Source organism: Ochlerotatus camptorhynchus, unplaced genomic scaffold, assembly GCF_037179485.1.
Source record: "Ochlerotatus camptorhynchus isolate MF236.1 unplaced genomic scaffold, CSIRO-AGI_Acam_v1.1 ptg000040l, whole genome shotgun sequence".
Classification (NCBI taxonomy): Eukaryota; Metazoa; Arthropoda; class Insecta; order Diptera; family Culicidae; genus Ochlerotatus; species Ochlerotatus camptorhynchus.
This window is the reverse complement of record NW_027040531.1, coordinates 2,470,057-2,495,000: the sequence shown is the minus strand read 5'-3', so window position 1 is coordinate 2,495,000 and position 24,944 is coordinate 2,470,057. Positions and strand designations below refer to the sequence as shown.

Genomic DNA, 24,944 nt, shown 5'->3' with positions numbered 1-24,944 from the left:
GAATGGATCGATAGTCGGTTTTTCAAGTGATATCTATACCCTTCTTTGTACAAAAAACATGAAGGTGTGGAAGTTCTGAAGCGACATCTGGCAGCAGCCTGGGATATAAGGGCCCATGCATTAATTATGTCACACCAAATCGAGGAGAAATTTACCCCCCCCCCCCTCCCCTATCGTGACGTTTTTCCTATACCTAATGCATTGCTTGTCACAAAATCTTAGACCCCCCTCCTAGAGCGTGACATAATATATGCACCAACCCTAATACCACAAGAGCACCTGTGAGCCACGTACGATGCGTTCATCGATCGTCTGCGGTGAGTGGTTAAACTCCAGGACGAACAAGTTGAACTTGGCCAATGAATTTTCAAAAAGTGATTTGTTTTCAAGTAAATGAATTTGAAATAAAATGTTTTTGTTTTGATCATACAAATGGTTTGAAAGCTATTTGTCTGACAGAACATAAAGGACTGTTTTTAATGATTTTGTATCCAGTCCCGTTGGCAATGACCTTGGAGTGCCTCAAAGAAGTGTATTAGGACCCCTTTTATTTATCATGTATATTAATGCCATACGACGAGTTTTACGGTTTTGTGATATTCATCTTTTTAATGACGATACTGTGTTATTCGTTGCAACTAAAGATTTAGAAGAAGCCGTTTTACACTTGAATGAAGATTTGCGTTCTCTAAGCAGATGGTTGAAGTATGAACAATTGAAATTCAATATAAGTAAAACTAAATTCACTATTTTTTTACCAATTAAATACAAATATCGAGATAACAGCGTTTGCAGAATGAAGTGATGAGTTTGATTTTAAGATGTAATAGATTCACTTTCTCGACTTTTATGCTGGGCACTTTGCAATGAGCATCAGTGAAACAAATAATTGTGTAATTGAATATTATCAATAAATAAAGTAGTTAACGGTTTGCTGCCTCGATATTTGTGTGATCGGATTGAAAGATGAAGTGATTTTCATAGATATAAAACTAGAAACGGGGATGAAGTAAGAACACCACATCTTTTGACTAATGCTTTACAAAATTCATTATTTTTCAGAGGTATAAATGTTTTCAATTCAATGCCTCGACACATCAAGCGTGCAACTACACTTACAGAATTTAAGAGACGCTGCATTTCACATGTAACAGCTGTTTATTGAGCTGTTATATTTTTATGAATTGATCAAAAAATCATCGAGGCAGCATGTGAAAAAGTGTCGTCAGCGGCGTGGTGTGTCGGCGCACAGGTCTATTTTGGAGATACCCAAATGTTTTTGATACATCCTAGATACATATTTCTGCACCCAGTTAGTTATAAAAAAAAATGGTGGTGTTGTGTACAAGACTACGTTAAGCTGTGTAGTGAAATTCTCGTGCATTTTTTCTAGATATTGTATTAAAATACAGTAGAAGTAACCTATGATTTCGGTCCTAAATATGTACATATTTTGGATTTCCTACTTAGTAAAAGTTGGTTAAATTCAGGACCTCATAAAAATGCGAATAGATATTCTATTAAATTTGATTCCTAAATAACAATCAGATATGAGTAAGGCTTTCTTCAGGTGAAGCGTCCAACAATGACCGTCATGATGGCTAATATTCCCTATCACTTCAAGATTTCTAGGACATAAATCTTGGACGGTTGTGATATCACTCATGAAATTGAAACTCCTTGTGTACTGGACTGCAACAAACGTGAAGTTCCAGTTTCTTTGTTATAAGTTTTGTGAGAGCTGATATATGTACTCTTGAATTTTTTCTATGGTAATGAGATTGATCAGAAATAAGGTTTCCTCAGCTATTCAACTTCAAAACGCTAAACGGAGTGCACAATTTTGCACCAATGTTATGCAACATTTCATAGTTGATCGGTATATCAATTAGCCATGAATCCCTCCAATAAGTTCTCGGTACATCTTTTATCTACCGATTGAACAAATAAATAAAAATACTAAGGCTGTGTTTCATTTGAAACTTCGAAAATAAATTAAGATGTTCGAAAATCCCTCTGTTGTACATCGGCCGATTTTCGAGAAAGCGTCTGTCAAATTGATTCCTTGTCTGTCAGAAATAAGTCTGCTGGAATAGCAGACTTAGCATTTGAAAATTTTCCATCTGTCAAATTTAACTAAAAATTCACCAAATGGAACACAGCCTTAATAACTTGATCACAGAATCGCTTCTTGTTGTGTTTGTCGTATTAGATGCTAGATAAAAACTTCTTTTATCGATATGTGTGCTGAAAATACCTGGGCCGAGTGGATTCAAGGAGAAAATCGACGAAGAGAATCTTGTCAGTGTTACTTAGGACCTAATGCAATGTTCAACTTGAATTAATCATTTTGTTCGACCATTTTCCACAGAGATGGCGCTGTTCCGCTGGTAGGAAGCGATAAAAATCCCCATATATAAATTGAGAGAAGTGGGAATAATTCGCTTTCGGTGCATATTCAGTTCATAAAAAAATTGAAAGACAATCTAAAGAAATTAGTAAGGAGCTTTGTTGTTCATTTTTTTCCGGAAATTATTGTTAAACAAGCTACAACTAAAAAAAAACGATTTTTCCCCATACAGTTTTACCTGCGTTACTACCAGTACCCAGAGAGCCAACAAATTCAAATTTGAGAGAGAAAATTTGCTCTCACGACCTCAATATCTCAACATGCCATGTATTTTGATGACACTCGATTTGTCATTTCCCTTTTACAGATTACAAAATAGAGTACCTGACACTAAAAAACATGTCTGGTACCTCTTTATACGCATTTAATTTAACATTTGAAGTCCCTCCTTTTTTACATATTCTCCGCAAAAGACACTTTCTGCCCCGCCCCATTCATAAAAATTGGCGGGATATTATGTGAGGGGTGAGCTATTTTGTGTGCAGAATGTGTAAAAAAGGAGGGACTTCGAATATTAATCTAAATGGATATATAGAGGTACCAGACATGTTTTGCACTGCAGTGTCCTCTGTGAACAATTAACGGAAACAGATTGTGTGCAGTTTCCGATACATGTCACTGCAAATAATAGCAGTGACATCTGATGGAACATGAATGCAGAAGCTTGACAAAATGATAAATTGTTTCGCTTAGCTGTAAACAGAAAATCGATGAAGAGAATCGAACATTACAAGTAGGCCCTTTTGAACGCTCACTGTCGAATTTCGAACTCTGCGCGCTTGACAGGAACTGCCTTCCTACTGCTTCTGCTGCTACCTGCTTACCCACCGTCCGAGGCGAAAATGAGTTGAGGCCCATTAGCAGCGCTGTTTTATAACTTTTCTGATTCAAGCAACACGATGTGCAATCAAATTGTACTTGTTTATGAGGACTGGGTTTGGGGAGAACGTTTATTTAATGAAAACAGTGATAAAATTATAACTTTTTATTTGCCCATTTTTAAACAGTTTTATGAAAAATTGAAAAAAAAAAGTTTATTGCAACACCTTACGAAAGGTATTTCCTATCGATTGGTGTATCCGGATTTTAATTTCATCTATAAATGACAAAGCTTATAGCGTTCAAAAAATTACACCTTTTCGTGACGGTCGCAATTTTAGATTTTCGATTTATCCCCAGTACCTTCCCGTAAGCGGTAGTCTACGTCAAAAAACATATCTGCTTTCGGAGCTGGTTGAAACACATTTCAATTCCAACCCATTGCACAACAAAAAAGCCATAAAGCTCGTCAGGAACCGCGTTCACCCTGAAACGGAAAGTGGAAATGCACTTCAGTTTTGCGCGCGCTATTTTACACACACTTTTCTTCACTCAATTTTCACACACTCATCCACCAGCGAGCGTCGTAGATACACTCTCGAGCTCGAGTTCTCAGGTGTGGAAAATTGTCGTCGCGATGGTGGTTTTTGCTATACCAGCACCCGTGTTTAGTCTTGATTCCTAACGGGTGAATCGCCATATCTTCTTCCTTACCTTCTTCATTTCAGCACCCCCGCGATCACTGCGCGCCATTACTCATCTGTTTCCCTCCCTGTCTCCTCCTCCCATACGGTAGTCATGCAAGTTGTGAATTTTCCTCTCCGCTGTTGCTTCGCATAGTCAATAGCTCGCTTAGTCAATACCTATGCGAGGTTCTACATATCGTAATAAACAAAACTAGGTACGACGACGACGGTAACTACAGCAGACGCGGTGAGCGTCCGGTTCAGTCATCTAGCTAGAGAGCTCATCATCAGAAGCAACGGCGGCGGCAGCAGCAGCAGTATTAAATCAGTAGCGGTAGCCGTTTGAGTTGGACCGCGGACGCGCATATTTGAATCGTCGTGTGGATATAAAATTGTGATATTCGTAGAATTTAATTCCCGAAGTTGGAGCGAAATTATTTTTGGAAGTGAATGTGAGAATTTAGCAGCAATATTGAAAATCGATTTTGGAATTTGGGAGTACCTGCCACAGAAGTGCATGGTTTTGAATGATAAAAACAGTGAGGTGAAAATTGTTTAAGCGATAGCATCAAGTGTCCGCAAAAGTTCGGCTCAGCAAATTAATCAAGCATCATGTCTTGGAGATACGCGGTAGGTGGTCTATTTACATTTGTAGTATGTAGTATGCAAACACTGAAACTTTTTCAATCAGATTGGGTTAAAAAAATCTCTCAACAAAAGGCTAGGCATATTCAGGATTTTCCGAGTTCATCACACGGCTCCTATGATTTAAAGCAAACACCAGAGGGAAAAAGTCGCTCGATAAATACTCCAACCAACCAAACATCTGCGGGTATGATTTGCATACCGCCACCGAAAAACGCAACCTAGCATGTTTGCTGCACTGAGCGCGTGGTTTCGCTTGCATTCTAGCAAAAAGTAGCCCGTATTCCTATCCGCTGCATTTCCGACCGACAGAATTTCTCACGCAACAAAACTATCAAAATTCTTCACTTTTTCCACAACCTTCCCCGCCAAGGACCTCAGCGCGTTCCAGTGCAAACATGCACCAGCAAAATGCACGTTCATTCCATGGGCGAGTTTGTGGAATCGATTCCACACTGATACCTTAATCTTGCAGCTCAGCGTTCGCTTGTCGTCTCTCTAGTTCAATGACGGATCGTAGGGGAGGGGGGGGGTTAAATTTCAGGGTATTCATCGATGGAAACTTAATTATTACCTAAGTTCGTAAAATCGTACAAATCCATATTGATTCAAGACTAGAGTGCATCTGCATTTGTAAACAATGACTTCAATCACCGATTTACTTACAACTCAATCTGGTAGATGAATTATTCCTCGACCAAACGGTGCAGTTCGTTTGCGAGATTGAGATCTTATTTGCGAGAAATCGTCCATTGTCCAAGTGATTGTCAAGTGATTGTTTTCAAAAGCAGTTGGGTCCCAATCTCAAATCACTTGGAATTACAGAAAATTTTCAAACTTCGAGCTCAGAGATCACGCCACCCCCTTTGGCAAAGTTCTAGCACCGTCAGTGCCTTCTATCACCATCGTCATCGGCAAACGGCGATTAGTCGAAACAAATCAACACCAAATCAAGCGTGAATAATATCCCCGCCAAACTGGGTAGAAAAACAAAACAACCCCTTCGACCACACCCCTCCCACGCACTTTGGCGTGTTTATTTGCGTTTCAGAAGAGAAGGAAGTGCGGTGATCGAACCTACCTTAGGATCGTTTAGATGCCACGCGGCGATAAGCGAGATAAATATAGCCGCTTCAAAGCCAAGTTCTGGGCGCAAAAACGTGACCCGGAGTCGTCAGCGTCGTCGTTGCACTTGAGCTGCTCTGCCTTCGGATGATCTGTCACTTTACGGTGTGGGTGATGCTGCGTCTCCATATCAACCAACGCACGAATCCTAAGCTATTGATTGAAACCGATATGGATGGAAACTGGCTGATTGATGGTAATTAGTTGTCTCGCTCGTTTGTTATTGGCGTTCAATTAGCCCCTGCCCCGGGGGCACCAACTGCTGCCGATTGTTTCGAATCGGATGTATCTATATGGAAAGTGAGATAAATTGAAATTGATAAGATTCATCGAGAGGTGTGACCGTTCCGAAGAGGGATGACTACATGAGCATTTTCTAAGGGGAGGGTATTAGTTTTGACCTTCTTGAGCATAAGCGGATAAGTTATTCAATTGGTTCGTCATGGATCAAAGCGGTGGAACTCTTTGAGTGATGTCGGGGTGCACCACTGATGACAGTAAGAATTGGCTAATTAAAGGGCAGCAAATAACTGGCTAATTAAAGGGCAGCGTAAAAAATTTTCTTAAGCATGCCTCGTTTATTGGTTATGATTGAAAATTTTTAAACTATAACACATCGGAAATTTAAAATTATAAATTCACCAATTTCCGGCAAGCGCTTCCAATAATTTGATGTAACGTACACGCAAAATTCAGCATATTTGTAGTTCTGTGTCAAAATTTCAGCATGCCAAAGTTGGTTAGTTTGCATGAAAATCGGCCTATTGTGCTAATTTAAAGGCCACTACTGTAATTATAATATTATAATAATAGCAGAGTTAAAATGATTTTTCATGGAAATCTGTAAATGAATAGAATCTCACATTTTCCGGATGGGTGTAGCATAACTTGCCAATTTTAAAAGAAGATTCACCATAAACTCTTTAGGAAAAATATACTGATGAAATATCCAGTCCCCTTTCTGTTTTCTGTTTTTCCAACAACCAATGGAGCTTTTCATAGGACTTGTTTACGATGTCACCACTTAGTTATGTTGTATATTGTAACTATTCGTTATTGTTTCTCTGTCATGTGCTATCCCTATGATATGAATATAGTTTAATGCCTTCGCCATGGCAGGACGGCCAATAAATCAGCCTCTTTTATTTAATTATAACACAACGCAGAAAATTGGGTCCTACCGTGCGCGATCAGTCAGTCATCCAAAAAAGGTAGGCATCGATTTATTATCTGTACGCATTCGTCAAAAGTTTATATTTATTGCAAGATCTTGCACAAGTAGATTAAAAATCAACAACACTGTGTAACACGACTTTCAATAACAGAGATATTTTACCATATTTAAAATTCTTATGGTCTCCTGAATTCACGCTTTTTAGATATGAACTATGATGATCTTTAAGCGATCTGCGAACTTGCATCACGAAGGAGCACCTTCAAGCAAGTGTTTGCCTACCTAATAAGAAGAAATTGCCTGATTATTAGAGCTATTTCCGAGATGAGGAATGAAATTTCGAGATAGCGTTTTAAAATATTCCACACTAAGGATATAGATACCCAAATCTAATTTTTTAATTACTGAAAAAAAGGATAATTCCTCTGCCACAGAAGTTGCTATTCATTCTACTGGGTCGAACAAGGCTAAATGAGTAATTTAGGTCGACTGTGGGAAAGCACCATTATAAAGGTTGAACAGAAAAAATCCGGACACGAAAATCTTGTTAGGGTTTAAAATGCCTTTTTTTTCATAGTTCAATGTGGCAGCTATACATTTGTAAGTATTATGCTTATTGTAAGACTATTGTTTCAGTCTTCCTTCTTACCATAGGCTATTTCTCAAACTTTTCTCTGTATAAGGCCCATCATCTTTTGCACGAGCCCTGTTCCCACTCATCGATATTTTTGTTATGACAGAACGTGACAGTGTTCATCGTAATTACTGGCTCATTTATTGCTATTAAAGTTACTTGTACCGTGGAAATCTTAATAATATATTCACTCTACCGATTACATATGGTTGCTTGCTTAGATATATTTCAATCATTTAGAAATCTTGATGTCAAAACCACATGAGAATTAATCTCATGAGTGCTTGATCATTGAAAAATGACAAGAAAGCTACTGATAGGTAGTTTCATCTCGTGACAGGGAGAGGACCTGTTTTCTCATTATCACATGATGACCGTGATATTTACTAGCTCGGATCCTAATTTCACGCATTTTTTCAAAAATGCAATCCAAATGTATAAATAGAAATATTTTAAATTGAGCTTGAAATTCTTATAGGTATTATTGATAGTGTAAAGGAAAATATGATTTAAACAAATATTACAACATCTTTAGAAAACAAATTTAATTAACTTTGCAATACTAATTACATTATTAATAATTCATGCTAAGAATTGCCTGAAGAATTATCCTAAAAATTCACTTGAAGTTCATCTCAGAATTTACTTAATATTATCCTGAAATTCCCATGGAATTATCTTAGGAATATTTTTTTGGTTCTGCTAGGCAATCACAAAAATTCTTCGAAATGCTGCTGGGATTCTCCTTTAAATTATCTGAAAAAAAAACACCGGAATATCCTTAGAATACTCCTCAAAATCCACTTGAAATTTAGCTCAGAACTTTCTAAGAATATTTCTAAGAAATCCGCTGGAATTATTCTCATTGAATAAATTTAGGAATTACCGTTTAACATTGCCCCTTTCATTAGAATTAAACAACACAACTATGAAATTCTCACCTAAAAAATAACTTCCAGTTCTTCTTAGATTTCTCCACAAAGTTGGTCAGAACCCTCTTGAAATTTTTAACTAAATTCATTTGTGGTTCGATAGGAACTATACTCATATTTAATTGTAATCCTCCATAATATACCCTCTATGAATTCTCCGAAAACTCACATGGAAATATGCTCCGGATTAATTTTGTCCCAGAATCTTCTTTAAATTATCCTCAGAATGTCCTTAGATTTCTCTTTTGTATTATCTTGAAGTTCTCCTCAGATCATGGTGTAATCGTTCAAATTTTCTCATAATTCCTTAAGAACTAACGTCCAAAGCTGTTATTAATTTTCATTAAAATTTGTATTTAATACTATTCAAGATTGCCTTGGAATTCTACTCAGAATTACCTACAAAACTAGAGTTCTAGGAAATTTACGAAAATGATGCAAGGGTGACAAGAATAAAAATTAAAACTCATCAGGTGCATGAACTTGGAGAAATTTTAGAAATCTGGATTCAAATTTAACATAAACCAATTAGTAGATTAACTATATATAAAACCAAAAGTTACTTATTGATGAAGTGTTAGATTGTTAGTTACAATAAGGTTTCTATATTTATTGTAACAAAATAAACATACGACTTGAGACATTTGAGACTTTTCAGTTATCGCAGCGTTGCCAGGTCATTTTCAGAAAAATCTGGACCAGGTACAAAAAAATATAAAATCTGGAAAAATCTGGAATGCTCCAAAAATTCTCTTTTTAACATAATGCTATTGAAATCAAAGTGATGTGCCAATCTCCCGTACAAATAGGTCAGTATGATCATCTGGAGTTTATTTAAAGTACTAGAATGGTTATAAATTACACGCTAAATAAATTATACAAAGCAAATAATTTGTTAGAAATGCCAAAATCATCCAAAAGTTGAAAAGTATTACTTACTATTTGATGCTGTACCAGAATTTAAAGATTTTATTCATTCTAAATAATTCAAATATTTCTATGAGGTTGATTAGATTTAAAGATTAATTCTTGACATCATATAACACAGAACACCCAGCAGACCAGTAGGCCATTTTATTTTGAAGCAAAATTCACCGGGCTGAAGTGGGAATCAAAGCCTAACATCGTGGAGCTCACACACAGTTTTCCTTAACTACGGGTAACTCCACTATTTGCATGACCATTATGCCAAAGAATAATTTTATTATATTACTAAAATAAAAGCCTGATTGCTTCATTTTTGAAGTCTCAGCATCTTGCAATGATTCTAAATTCCGGAATTTATATTTTTCCTGCTTCCCAGATCATGATTTTTTTTGTAAGTCTGAATTTACTTGGAACTATTCACAGGATATCTTCGCCTTCTTTTTTAGTGCAATTTGAATCATCGTAGAATTTCATCATATATCTTTTCTATATTCCCCTAAAATAATCTTGAAAATATCTAAAAATTTTCAGTAACATTCAAAGAGTTCTCCGCATTACCTCTTGTAATCTCTTATACATCACTCTCCAATTCCACAACTCCCTCAAGCTGGTAATAATTCCCAAGAATTGGCTCAATTTTGTGTCCATTTTTCTCTATGAAATTCTTAAAATATTCTTAACAATTTCTTTAGTACACTCTTCAGAATGACCGTCACACTTTTCTCAGACTTATCCGATAATTCCCTTTGAACTGCTTTGTAGGTAAGGTCATAGTTGTTTTGAAATCCTTTTCAGTATTACCTAAGTACTCAAGTACTTTGCCGAAATGGTTTTGAAAGTTTCCCAGAAATTGCGCTTAAAATTATATTAAAATTAATCTCCATAGAAACATTGGACAGAATTCCTTTGAAATTTGACTCTAGACAACGGACAACACACCACACCCATTAGACCAGTAGGGAAATTTTCAGGTTGCCAAAATTTGCACCGGTTGGGGGAATCGAACCCCCACTTCGTGGCACTCACAATACGCCTAAATGATGAGTGACGCCGCACGACTCCGAAGCCCACAAAGATAGATGTAATTCTACTCAGAAGTAGCTTGAAATTCTGCTTCGATTTCACAAATAATTCGCCTCACACTAAACTGTAAACTATTTTTAGAATTACCTTCAAATTCCAATAATGTCCAACGTTGATGGCCTTTAATGATTAAAGTTGCAAGTTTGGCTTTTGTATTTTTTTATTATTAGAGTGTAAATCAATTGCAGTGATATTTTTAGAGCAACATGTTTAAAAAATCTGGGAAAATCTGGAACATATTTTTAAAAAATCTGGAAATATACGTGGCATGTCGGTGTATCTGGCAAGACGACTAAAAATCTGGAAAATCCAGATAAATCTGGAATACTGGCAACGCTGGTTATGGGTAACAATTTAAATTCCAACTTGCCGTATTTAAAGCTCCAGAGAAGCTTTGCAGAGCTTAACAGGATTATATTTAAGTTCATTTCCCCTTATAGAGTTTTTTACAGAATTCTTCTAAAATAAATTCGAGTTCATCTCTGGGAGTACATTAAATTTTCTTTATAACAGTGCAGAAATTCTCTGCAGAAAACAAAAAAAATCATGAAATTCGTCCGTTTGAATTATAAACTTTTTTTTAAAGAATTCACCTCTTTAGAAATGTCCATGCTGTTCACCTCTAAGTTCTCATATTTTTTTATCTGAATTGTCTTGGAGTTCTCCTCTAAGTTCTACTGAAAATTCACAGCGAGTTCTCCATAATTTTATCTAGAAATGCTTTCCAAGTAGTTCCTAGTCCAAGTTGTACCCAAGAATTTTTTCACAGGGCTACTTAAAAAAACACTGATCTCACTCAATTGACTTGGAGCTCTAGTCATAACCCTCGTATCGTTCATCCCAAAACTTCCTAGAACTTTTTGTCCGAAGAACCTTGGTATTACATATCTCTTGAATCTATTCTAAAATCTGTTCAAAGCTGCTTTGGAAAAAGTTCTTTTGATAGTTCTTCAAAGTAACTGTATCCTGAAAATCTAGTCTAAAGATTTTTTTAAAGAGAGGAAAAAGCACATTTTTTTCTATTTGGCATCGAAGTTCTCACGAGTTTATCCCGGTGACATCGAATCTCCGGTATTTTCTGGTTATCCCGATTTCCCGGTCACCTTGATTATTAAATTTTGCAGTTGAATCTGGACTTCTCAAAGGTGCGAAATCGCAAATAAAAGTGTGCTTTGATGATATCATCTTGGTTTCTTCTGCGTACTTTTTCGTTCGTAAGTTTAATGGACTTCCAACTAAAAACTGAGCATACTGTAGCACTGTAACAATTTTTATTTATTTTTTAACGAATTTTACATTGCAATTCAAGCGGGAATGTCGTAAAAAGTGAAATTATTAATTTTTTGTCGAAAATAGGGTCCTTTTAGTGACCACCTTCAAAAAAGTGACAAAGTCACTAAAAAGTAACCCGCTATCAGTCCTGCACAAGTGCATCGGTCTGATTGCAACACTTGTGTGGTATAGAAATAATCGATTAGCTGCAAATTGACATGACCAAGATTTGTTTGTGGGAATATGCCTTGTACGGAAATATGAATAAGCGCATCCAACTTGCGCGTGGGAATATTCAATGAATTTTCAAGAGTTTTAACGGGATTGTAAATTTCGTTTACAAATACGCAAAGTTTCAAGCAAATTGAAGATGTTTGATTCAAACATTCAATGTTATGAAGTAGGTTTACGTTTTTGTAGACTATACTGGGGTGGAAATAAAAAAAAAAATGTGTGACGAAAAAGTGTCAGGTTTTAAACACTTATAATTTGGTCATTTATTGATGGATTTCAATTCTTTTCACACCATTTGATTCAGATTTTATGTAAGATTTGTTTGGTGTAGATACTTTTGTAATTTACCATTAGTATACTATTGAAAATTGATCAACTTTTTTGGCCGCAATCAATCAATTACGTGTATGCTTGCTACGACTATGTACATTTTGATTCAGTTCGTCTGTTGTTTGTGGAGGTTGTCACATCACCAGGTGTCGTACACGGCCCATGAGACTAACTCAAAATTGAGTAGGATTTCTCTCAAAATAGTAGAAAGTGAAATTACTCATTAAGTGAGTAAAATTTTCCTCAAAAATCTGTTTGAATATAAGGAATATTCTACGTCTTTAAAATCTATGAGTATATGATACGGCCAATGAGAGTAATTTAAAATTGAGTCGAATTTGACTTAAAATTGCAAAAGATAGGGTTACTCAGTGAATGAGTAAGATTTTCCTCGATTTTCCAGGAAACACTTCTTGAAGACCGTAGAACCCCGTTTAGTTTGAATAGCTCAAATTGCACTAACTTTGAATTTGTTTACCGGCTACCTCTACAGTACCTAATGGCGGTGGGAAAAGCAATGTAATTTTGAGTAAAATTCGACTCAGGTACTGAGTTTTTTTAGGACTGGGCATTTTTTTTCGAGTTTCGTCATATTCGAGCAGATTTTTGAGAAAAAATTTACTCACTGAGTCAGAAACCCCACATTCTACGATTTTCAGTTAAATGTTCAGTGATGTCATGGTGGTTAGAATTGGTGACCCTCCATTGTAACCAGTAATTGAAAATAATTATTCTAATAGCACTTGTTTTCTAACAAACTTCAGTCTGATTAAAACCTACCTCACAACTTGAGGTCAACAAAGTTTGCACTCACAAAAAGTTTGATTTCGCGCTGGGTTGGAACTGGTTCCAGCCTCGATAAAAATCTTATTCGCTATAAATGAGTAACCAGTTCCAAATATACCATGACATCACTGGGTTGCGGTCAAAGCTGTGACGAATGAACTCTGTGTTCATCGGATGAACTTTTAGGCAGTTAAGTGGTACTGTTTACTAGCATTTAGAGTATTCTTAGAAGAAAATACTTTTAAAATATCTGGATTTTAATTTGAAAAATACAGAGGAAATGCACGGGGAACGAATGTTGCTCGCGGAAATTGCAGAAGTAAGGTTTACATCTCATTGCAGTCTGAAAAATTATCGAGAAAATCTACCCAAGAAAAAAATGACAAAGCCCACGTAAACAGTACCACTGACTGTCATCCGATTGAGGTTAACCCCGACGGTGTAAAACCTTATTGGAAGGTGAGCAGTTGAGTTCAGAATTCATCTTTAAGGTGGCATCAATATGCCATTTATTTTCAACTTATTTCCTTAATTTGGCATCTTGACTAGATAGAAGGTTTCTGACTCTGGACAAGTTGTTAAAGTGAAAGAGACTCATTGGATGGTGTACATCATACTAGTATTCGTTTTAACTGCTTTTTGCTAGTATACCATTTAATTAGTTAGTTTCGCATTATTATAGAGACTTTCAGCACCTGGCTAGTTCTTCTGTTCACCATATTGCTTTCACTTGTGATTTATGATCTTAGTAAACTCTGTTACAGTACACCACGCCTGCTGGGGGGAGACGCATAACTATTGTACTTGGTTAAATTTTAAAGAAATTTGGATGAACAGCCAACAGCTAACTCTAAAATGGATCATTCTAAGAATGGTAAAAACTGGAAGCCAATTCACATCATCCCATGCCAACACCCAGCAACATACAATCTGCTTAAAAATTCTATTATTCGAACCCGATTTTCCAACGCCAACAACAACCGTGCGAATCGATTCACTTCCGCCGATTGTCGCACAGCTGTTTTATGTACTGACTCACTCGAATTGGCTTCAAATCGACCATCCGTCTGTTTGTTTATTTTCGCGCGTAAAATGTGATGGTTCACCACGCGCCTCGTGCCATTGGTGTCCATGTATTGGCAAAGGGTGGATATTGCGACAGCAGCTACGAACGTTGTTGAGGTTAAAGGGCGCGTGCCTCACATTGGTCTGTCCGTCCCAGCGGCCACTACTGTTCGATAAATGGCACGTGCGTGTGGCTCATGAATAAATCAAACATGCGAGCAAGACCTATATACGGACGAACGACGACGGTCGGTGGTGTTGGCGAGCCTATAGTGGGTGGCGACAGCGAAAGGGTTGACTCGACGTACACTCACTACAATGCAAATGCAAAAAAAATAAGCGACGATGGGTGGAACTGTGCAACAGACTGTGGCATGGAGAAAAACTACAAAAGGAATGATGTACATATTTGCACACACCGTTGAAGTTCAAATGTAGCCGAATCGTTGACGAGGGGTACTCGGATGGGTTCTCTAAGTGGCATATTCAAAATAGTCCATAGTAATCGATCCAGTTTTAATGCTGTCTACCTCCAGATTGTGCAAGGCCAATCATATACAATGCTGAAAATCCACGCATCAGCCCCTTGTTTGATTCTAGGACGACCACAGCTTCTGTATTTAGTGTAATGCGACTGCACTAAAATTGGAGTACCTATTGTAAGCACCGTCGTCTATTTCTCACATCTGACCGTTGCTGACTGGCAAATTCAAGCAAATTCAAAACCGTGTACATACGTCCACATAGACTCGAACTAGGTGGATTTCATTTGTTCAAGACCAACGACGTTGCAATTGTATTCAGAAGCCATTCACCGATATCACGGGCAAGTGCTGCATTCCCATTTGTGGGTTGTTTATTATGCTAATATTGGCTAAAATTAGGTTTTACTTATGCAATCGAAACCGGAAGTTCAATGTTAATTTTAACCGAACCAAAAATAAGATGAGTTATCCACACTCGGATCATAAATCAAGTGCGTCCGAACGACGGCCTGACCGTCGGTCGTCGCGGAAACTCCACGAGGGATCAATAAATGTCACTCTCACAAATCTTAGCGTACACCTCCCCGGGGATGCTGTAAATTACGTCCTGTGGTGCGACTCCTGGAACGGTGGCAATAAATTACCGACAGATTGGATTTGCTTTTCACTTACCGACCAACGAAGAGGAAGATTTAGTGGTAGGATGGGTTGAAGATGAAGACCAGGATGCGCCGGCCGGCGATGGACCCCGGTGAGGTAATTTTAATTGAATTTGAGAGCTTCCTTCCGTTCTTTGTTTTGAAGGCTAATTTCGGATTCGGCGATCGAACTTTGATTGGACGAGGCTGATGACGATGATTAAGGTGCTAATTTTGATTGATGGATTATTTATAGCTTCGACGCGCAGTTGATTGAATTGTAAATGGGTAAAAATAGATCGTATTCTTGGTGACGGTTTTTCAGATGAGATGAATCACAAAGAAATACTTAGTAGAGAAATAGGTCATATCGATGTTTGATAAAATCGAAGACAACATATCAAGAAACCCAGCCGGCGCCGGTTTAGTGGTAAGCGTGACTGCTTTCTAACACCCCAATGGGTCTGGGTTCAATCCCAGCCGAGGTCGGTGGGATTTTTCTGAGGCATAAAAATCTCTGGTCACGTCTTCCTTCGGAAGGGAAGTAAAGGTCCCGGCCCATGTGTGTTGAATGGGTGCGATATCCTACGCAGGTGTAGAAGCTGCCTTCAAGCACATTCGATTGCGGTCAATGGATGGCAATCGATGTCCGTCGGGGATTGGCACTAGATTGCGGAACAGAGACCGACGTTAAATAAAGGAATGAATGAATATCAAGAAGCCTGGCAACTCTCCCATTTCCTGAAACGACTGATATGAGACAGGCACAATCGCGTCATCTGCCGCTCAAAGGTAAATGCTCCGAACGAATTGGAAAGCAAAGGTTCAGAAGAAAGGTTATGTATTTGCTCATTTTTCTATACGTTGCTTCCACCTTCACTCGAGCGCAGCGCTACTGTGCCTGTCGCTTGGATTCAGGTAAAGTTGCCAGTCTTCTTGAAATGATGTCTTCGATAAAATCCTTATTTCGATAGGTACATAGTTAACCTGTTCTAACTACGTACCTATCTAACTTAACTACATAGGACAAGTCCCTGGAAAACTTTTAAAAATTTAAAAATCATCTTGTTTGATCGAATTTAATTTGAACTTTCGTATGTAAATTTCATTATTTCAGTATAGATAAAAACACATTTCTAGGATTTGGTAGTTAACTCTTCGACTACCACACTGAAAATGAAGTCGACACTTTTTTTCAAAATAATGTATCTCGGGTTCTACTCATCCTTTTTTAAATGTTTTTTTACCGTTTTAAAGGTTATTTTTTCAACTTTTTTGTGAACTAGCTGATAAGGCTACACGGTCATGTAAAACACCGCAAATTTCGGGTTAATTTCTGTCGAATTGGTAGACAAGCCGTTTCTGAAAGTTAAAATGAATTGATTTGGGGTTTCGTATTTTTGCCTGAAAGCTTATAAAATTATCTAATAGAATGTACCACTTACAAATTTTTAACTGTACTACTGACCGAGTTCTGGACTTTGAAAGATAACCGATGCAAACCTCAAAATGACATTTGTTTTCGTGAGATAATCATGGTTTTTTTTTCTTTGGATTTGTTTTACGTCGATCTTGTTTTCCGTGCTGAGCACCAATGCTACCGACGCCGCCAGGGAGGCAGCTCTCACACCTGGACCTTCCTTATCGACCCATCAACTCATGAACCGGGGACCAACGACATTACTTCCCGTGATCAGAAATGTTATGCCTCAGAACATCCCGGCAGCGCCGACTGGGATTGAACCCAGGCCTGCTGGGGTGAGAGGCAATCACGCTTACCACTGCACCACCGGCGCCGCTAGATAATCATGGTGAGCGACAAATTATCTCCCTACTGCTTGATAAAATATAGCTTTTGCATCACATTTGAAGTCAGTTTTCCACCAATTGACCACATTCATAATGTTTGAGGATGTTCTGGAAGAAAGTACGTGCCCTTACAGTGGGTTTAATAAGCAGATTGTTTTTATTTCAGTCAACCTACTTAGGTTGATTTTATTTCAATTAACTCTGAGTCACTATTACACATGACACTATCCTTCGTAAATTGAAGAAACTTTGTTGCTCATCGTCCAGCGAGCGCAGAATAGTGAGAGAAAATGGAGCCGCAAAGCAAGGCGAAAACCAATCTGTGTACATAATCAAGGCACCGTCGATTTTTTAAAAATAAATATGCAATCTGCAATATTATAACACATGAGATTGAACAAAAATATGTGTCTTACGTTATGGTTAACTTGCTGGAGATGATTGTCCCTTTAATAGTTCCATAGGCCATCTTCTGCTCGATCAGTTACCCAAAAAAAAGTAAACATGGAGCTTCCTATTCGATATTTTTATTGGCTTCTTGGTAAAAATACTGTGGAATTAAGCCATCATTTCTAAATTATTTAAAAATCATCGAACATTATTATGGTTTAAATTATCGAATTTATTGCGTGAGTGCGCGTGTGAGTGAATTCCAAAAAATGCCGACTTAATTTCTGGTTAGTGGCTCGGAGGTATATACAATATTTTGGTGCCCGTTCTCAAAGTCCTCTCATCCACAACATTTTTACTCTAATTTGGGAGGGTGCTGCATGAAAATTATATTTGCTTAGAATATTTTTAAAGGAGACAGAAAAATGTATTGTTAGTCAAACTTTTTCCTGCAAAAGTGCCCATGCAAGCCGTCCATATTGTAACTTTGTAAGTAATTAAATTGACTTCTCAGAAAATAAAATCTTAAAATACAATTCAAAAATGGGGTTCATTTGGAAAAATAAAGTTTTTTATGTTTTTCGGTGAAGAAAACATTTTTTTTTTTAATTCAGACAATTTTTCATGAGTTACGCTTTTACCAAACTGTTGTAGAAGCTGGTTTGGAAGTCAAATGTTTAATTTTATTTTTTTATGCCCCAATAGTTTAAACTATTAAAAGATAAATAACTCCTAACCCCTAGCCTACCCCAATTTTTATTTCATTCATTCAGACCAATTGATTTGTGGCTTTTGTTTAGTTTGTTTAAATTTTTATTTATCATTCAGTCCTGATAAAAACAAATAATAATGCACCAAATACATTTCCGTTCAAGCCACATAGCAATTTTTACAAAAATATTGCACTTCTGTTTTCCTGTGGATTGAACAAATACATAAGCTACAATTCACACATGTTACTGTACTTCGTTTTCCGCACTCGCAAACAGTCTTCCTAGATTTTTTGGCGTGTGTTCTACGATCTGATGAGCAGTCTTTTATACAGCTGATTATTTTCTTTTCCCATCGATGTTTTTGGCAATAATACTGTTTGCACGTTTCACATGAGAGGGTTGTAGATTTGCGACGATTGCTACATATTGCACAAGAAATACGATTTTCAGGAGGGTTTGCAGAACTCTGAGCGTCATTTTCAGCATTTTGTGAGTATCCTGGCAGATTTCGTCGTACTTCATCGATGTGCTGCAATAACATGTGCATGTCATCTTGACATTCAAGTGGTATTCCACCAGCAACAGATTTTTCGAATCTCTGAGTAACGAAATCTTCTACCATAAAATAAGATGCATATTTTATAAATAGCGTTCGTCTGCCAGAATTATTTTTGTTCCAGTCAGGATATTTGGTAATGAAAATAATGTACGAATTATACAGAGCAATATCAAGAATATCCCAAAATAATCGCACAGGCCAACGATACGTGATTCTGGCACATGACGTGTCTCTTGTGACCTGATCTAAAGTATCAACTCCTGCTTTTGAAGCATTGTAATGCAATACAATAATTGGTTTATGTTTTTCAGAGAAAGATATGCCTCGAATATGAGGATTACTGGACAGCACAAGAACAGCTTTGTGCTTTTTGGGTACGTATGAGGTTAATGTTAACCGTTTTTTGTGCCCAATTAAAGATGAATGCTCTTTGCGAGATTTTGAAGGCAAAAATGCTAACGGGATTTCTCTTTTATTTTTACGCAGAGTTCCTGTCAAGTAAGTTTTCCTCTCAAGTAGTTTTTCTGCCAAATCTACTGAGGAAAAAAAGTTGTCAACTACTACTTCTCTTCCCTGATCCAGAAAAGGTTGTACCAAGTCCATAACAACTCGACGACCTTGGTTCTCTTCTCGTATTTTAGGTTTTTTTAGAACTTTGACGGTTTTCTTTGATCGGATACACTTTTTCTTCAATTTGGTTGTGCTTCCTACTTCACTCGGCAACTGTTTACTGCTTCCTTGAGTTGTCTTTGACAATAAATGTGACCCTATAACAAGACCAGAAAGTTTCAATATATGTTACAAAAGTAGGAACACCTATTACCTGGGAAGTAAACTTGTAGATTGCAGGCGTAGGCATTTTCTGAATCTGCTGCAACCCATACTTTCAATCCATGCCGACCAGGTTTGTTTTTCATGTAAACTCCAAATTTACATCCTCCTTTGAATGGAACTAGCCTTTCATCGATTGTGATGATTTGGGATGGATTGTAGCTTTTTATACAATTGCTGACAAACTCATCATAAACCAACCGAATCGCCGCTAGCTGATCATTATTTTTGAGCAATAAACTACGATCAGTGCGACAATCAAATCGCAGATGTCTCATAATGGCTTGAAACCTACTTCTGGACATAACTGTCGGAAAAAATGCTTGGCGGAGAAAATATTCAGTAGTCCAAAGCGTTTTTATTGGTGTTTTTCGTTGTTTCTGTACATCAGTTATCATCAATAATCCAAATAATGCCCAGACCTCTTTTTCCGTTAATTCCTTCCAGTCTTTCTCTTTGGGATCGTCGCGTCCATGTTCATTCGTATAGCGAATAATTTTTTGAATTATTCCATCAGAAATAAATAATTTAAAACAATCCATGATAGATGTAACATGCTGACTATAAGCACTCAATCCTTTATTGGGAGGTCGAACACGAAATATTTCAGAGGATGCTGGTGTTTTCGTCCATATGAATCCTGTCCAACAACATTTGATAAACTTTTTCTCAATTCATTCGATTTGCGATGACGTAGCCTTAAAACTTACCTGTTTTTGATTCGTACCACGCTTGTGAATGGCTCAGTGCTATATCCTCCAACTCTTCTTCCGCGCTAACAATGTCATTTTCTTTTGGATCCTCTTGTTCTTCCTCCCATACACTATCCACGTCAGATAAATCGATATCGGAATTGATGCCGATTTCAAAATCTTCCTCAGCTGCAGTGTCTGAATCCATTGTGAAAAAATGAATGAAGCACTTGCTAGGTCGGCAACGTCTTGTTTGAACAAGTTCGAAATGCGTACTAATTTCTTGTGCAGCGTGCTTACACATATAATAAACCATAGCTACTGTATACTGTATCCCCCCGAAGGACGCGGTAGGAACAAAATTGCACCCACCGCTTTCATTCAGTTGTTTTGTAACCAACCGATCTGATTTTTTTTGTATGTGATCAGTGCCCACCCTAGACTAATCACATACAAAAAATCAGATCGGTTGGTTACAAAACAACTGAATGAAAGCGGTGGGTGCAACTTTGTTCCTACCGCGTTCTTCGGGGGAAGGCAGTACCCCGAAGAACGCGTTAGGAACAAAGTTGCACCCACTGCTATGCATGCATAGGGGACAACAGCCCAAAATGCACCCCGGGGCAAAACGCCCGATTTGATTTTTCATAGCTATTCCACTCTTAATTCTGGGATTTTTTGTGCCGAAATGCTAGTTTAAGTACTAAACTAGCCTTGTGGCTTGTCAAATTAATGAATTAAAACGGGAATACCATGAAAAATCGCATCGGGCGTTTTGCCCCGGGGTGCATTTTGGACTGTTGTCCCCTACATATTGCGTCTTACGAATAACGTAGAGCGAGGAAAGGGGGTTTTCAAGGACACCTTTCTATTAAGGTGATTTGTTGTGAGATCCTTTTTTTTTGTAACCACTTCGAAACTTTAAGTGCACAAATATCAGCTTCCACGACACGTACTACAATGAAACTGTTACTTCTCGTTTCTTGCACTGCAGCATACACGAAGTAGTAATTTCAGGTGAAATGAGGCATTAATTTCCGAGATTTGTGAACGTGAAAATTTTTAGTGGAATTGCTTGTAAAGCCTACGTGGCGGCCATTTGTGGACTCTACAAGGAATCGCCTTAAATAATTTGCTGTTTTCTTCTTTGTTCTGAAATTGCATGTAAAAACTCCTCGTTGATAAACCTTTTTGGTTGCGCTGTATGGGTAGGAATGCATATATGTAGAGACATTTTTTTTAATAAGTAAGGAAGAGCACTTGTTCGCGATTGAAGCGAACGTAATGTGTTGTAGAAGTAGTAGTAGTAGTTGTTTTGTGTAATCGCCCTAACCACTTACCCAATCCTTTAAAACTCTACTAACCCCGAGGCGACCGCGGGTAATCGGTTTCCGAAACTAACCCTAATGTGCTACATGTGTAATTTGTATCAAGACCCTGAAAACAAGCTTTGATCATTTCCTTACGCTGCCGCTGGCTTGGCACGAGCATGCAAGCAGCAGCACCGACCGAGCGACGAGCGACCGACCGACCACAAACCAACGAGCGTGCAGCGAGTGCTGATTGGTTATGAATGAAGGAGAAATGAATGAATACAACATCAAAAAGAAGAAAGCCAAACACATTTAAAGCGACGCATTTTGCGCGTCACGATCATACAGTCCACAAGCTTTGTAAAGCAAACACCGAAATATAGCGCCGTTGAAAGTTTAATTCATTCTCGTTTTTCCTCTTTGGACAAGCCGAAGCCAAAACAGTCCTTTTCAGGGCTATGAGTTGAGTTGGATTTCAGTCGAGCTTTTCGTTGTGTTCCTGTTGGCATTCCCACAGGGGGAATTGGCCAAATCAGCTGGAATCCTCCGAGCCGAGGATTGCCACACCATCTCCAGTGTCCGTGATCGGACAGCACTGCTTAAGCGAACCCCACACGGTAATAAATATTGTCAATACTTCTAAGTATTGACAATATTATTGATGATGTGAATACATAAATATTGTCAATATCGATATATTCACGTCAATATAATATGTATTGACAATATGATTATTGTCAATAAAAACTGTCGTGTGGGGTGCACTTTAGGCATAGGACCCATTTGCGTCGTTCACCGCTACCTCTCGACTGTTCCTCAACCAGTTGAGCTAATTTCTTGAACGTGATGTTCAACATAATCTAGTTATACTTAAACGGAAAATCAGCTCAACGAGTTGAGGGACATCCGAGACACGGCGGGGGCGACGAAAATGGGTCCTGTGCGGAAGTAGTGCTCTTCCCTATGTAATCTGCGACATGTTAATGCATTACCAGATTGATCAAAATTATATCTTATAGTCTACATTATTTATATTTCATCGGGTTTGTGCGAAACATGCATCGCACGACATGTCCAACTTTAAAAGATAAATATTCCTTTGAAAGTCCCATGGATCATACTCCTACGGCTAGTACTTGGTCAGTAGTTCAAATAGAAAAATGACTATAGTGCAATCTATTAGATAATTTTGTAGGCTACCAGGAAAAATTGCGATGGGATAAATCAATCACTTCTAACTTGTTGAAACGGCTTGTCTACCGATTCGACAGAAATTAATCCGGAATTTACGATGTGGCCACGGAACTATATGACATAATCGATTATAACATAATAAAGGCAAACTAATACCCTTTCAAAAAAAACCAAAACATCGAAAATCGGTTAAAAAATGACGGAAATATTGCAAAAACAGTGAGCGACCTCCAAAAAATGTCGACTTCATTTTAGGTTTGGGGCTCCGAGGTATATAAAATGGTTCAGTGCCCGAAGAGTTAAGCAAAAAAACTCACTCGAGGGACATATAGAAAAGATTTTTCTGTCTACAATGAGAAAATTTTGAATTCAGAAGCTACGCTAATTAGTTTTGCGTGATTTGGTGGCACAGTACTCACGGTCAACCAGTGTTAGTGAGTTAATTGCCGTTGATGTTCATGAAAAGTTCAATATTTTGGAATAAGAAATGAAAAAAAAGTATATACGGGCGACGCACAGTGGGGCTACAAAAAGGCTTGAAATTGTCTGCCGCTCAAACCACACATTGTAACATATGACTTTCTTTGGGAAAAATGTCAAGAATTTTATTCTACATATTTTGAATTGGCGCACGCTGTGATAGGTGCATGTTTGAAGCCTATTCTGCAACAAAATCCCTTTTTTCAGTAGTTTTTTTCCCATTATGATACTGATTCAAATTTTCAGTACCTTATATCAGAAGTAGTCAATATGTCTTTTAGTAGCCAGCTTGTGTCTTTGAAAAACTATTGTAAACATTTATAGGAGAGCATGGGGTCAAATAAACCATATTTTTTAATAAAATTTAAAAGTTTTCCGAATTTAAACTCAATATTAATAAATTATATATGAGATGCACAAAACACTTAGAAAGTGGATTATAGTAGTATAAAGGACAACACTGATTCAAATGCATGTTTCGAGCGTATTTTTCCCCGGTATCTCATATAAAAACAATTCACTTTATTTGAAAGATTTCTGGTGGCTGAACAGTTTTTGCCTAGGGGTATCCCACTCTAAACTTTGTATTTTCCCTCATATAAAAATAAAGTTCTAAGTGATGTCTAAGATACCTAAAAATACCTAAAAATACTTAAGAAATATCTAGCGTAAGTTTATTTGCTTGGTTGCTATACCGATTTAATTTGTTTGTTTATCCAATGTCAGAAGGTTTGTGTGGATATTGGAGAATTTGTTATGGAATTAGCATTAATTTTATTGAGAGAGTGAGCAGAGCAGCTGTATGTCACGAGCCGTTTCTGGTGTAATCTGTTCGATTGGAACCAGAAAGAGTTCATTTTGATCTGAAAGACATGAGGACCTTTTGTTGGTTGCTCATTCGGTTTGATTTCTATCATTTTTTTCCTTATATCCATGTGAGTATTGTGTTATAATAGGGAATATATTTGTACTTTCCGTCCGCTAGGTTCTTGCCCTTCAAACGATAACTTCGGGGAGTAGCCTAAGCAAAATCGGAAGTGGTAAAACCTTTCACACCATACTATGGTGCGGACCCGGATCTCGTAGCTTCTCACCTTTTAAATGTAGAACATGTTTATTCCAGAAGATAGAAAATCTTCAAGGCTGGATACTATCGAAGCAAGATATCTTCTTAGATCCGAAGTTGAAGCGTGTTTGAAACATTTTTAGTTTTCAGCACAGCTCTCTTTTTAACTTTCCAGGAGGATATGGTTTGTATCCTATATCGATTTTGAACTCTATACTCTCGTTGCATGATCTGGTGATTAACTAATAGTTGGAGTATAATGGTCCAACGATAACATGAAACAATTATGGGAATGAATAAAATAGTCGGATTTAACTTTAAGGATTTCCTATGTAGAATAGAAACAAGCAATATAATGTTTAATTGTAATATGTATTAGAATTTTAATAGAACATATTCGTTAATTGAGAAACTCGATAATTGATAAACTTTCAGACGTTCGATCAGACGTTTTGACCCTCCTGACCCATTCCTCCACTACCCATTCGCTTGGTCATCTTAGTTTCTTTAGGAATATTATGTGACATGATTTTTTCGGCATCTTGAGTTTGCTTTTAGTTCCTCAACTGTACTGCAAAAAAAAACTACTTAGTCAGATGATTTGCTGCTAGGAAGGTAGGGGTAGTATCCATTTGTGGAAATAAATATTCAT

The 24,944-nt window shown here is 37.5% G+C and overlaps 1 protein-coding gene across 3 annotated transcripts in view; it reads left to right on the top strand.

Annotated features, from left to right (window-relative positions):
* Nucleotides 1-24,944, top strand: part of LOC135713096 (dual specificity protein phosphatase 3) — a 139,807-nt gene that overhangs the window by 44,683 nt on the left and 70,180 nt on the right. Inside the window, exon 1 of one of the 3 annotated variants that reach the window (XM_065236204.1) lies at nt 4,178-4,545. The exons of 1 other annotated variant lie outside the window; for it this stretch is intronic. In XM_065236204.1, coding sequence (XP_065092276.1) covers nt 4,528-4,545 — 18 coding nt within the window. In that variant the 5' untranslated portion in view covers nt 4,178-4,527. Of the gene's footprint in view, nt 1-4,177; nt 4,546-24,944 lie in introns of those variants that run through there. One more of the 3 variants, XM_065236211.1, reaches the window with a different exon arrangement.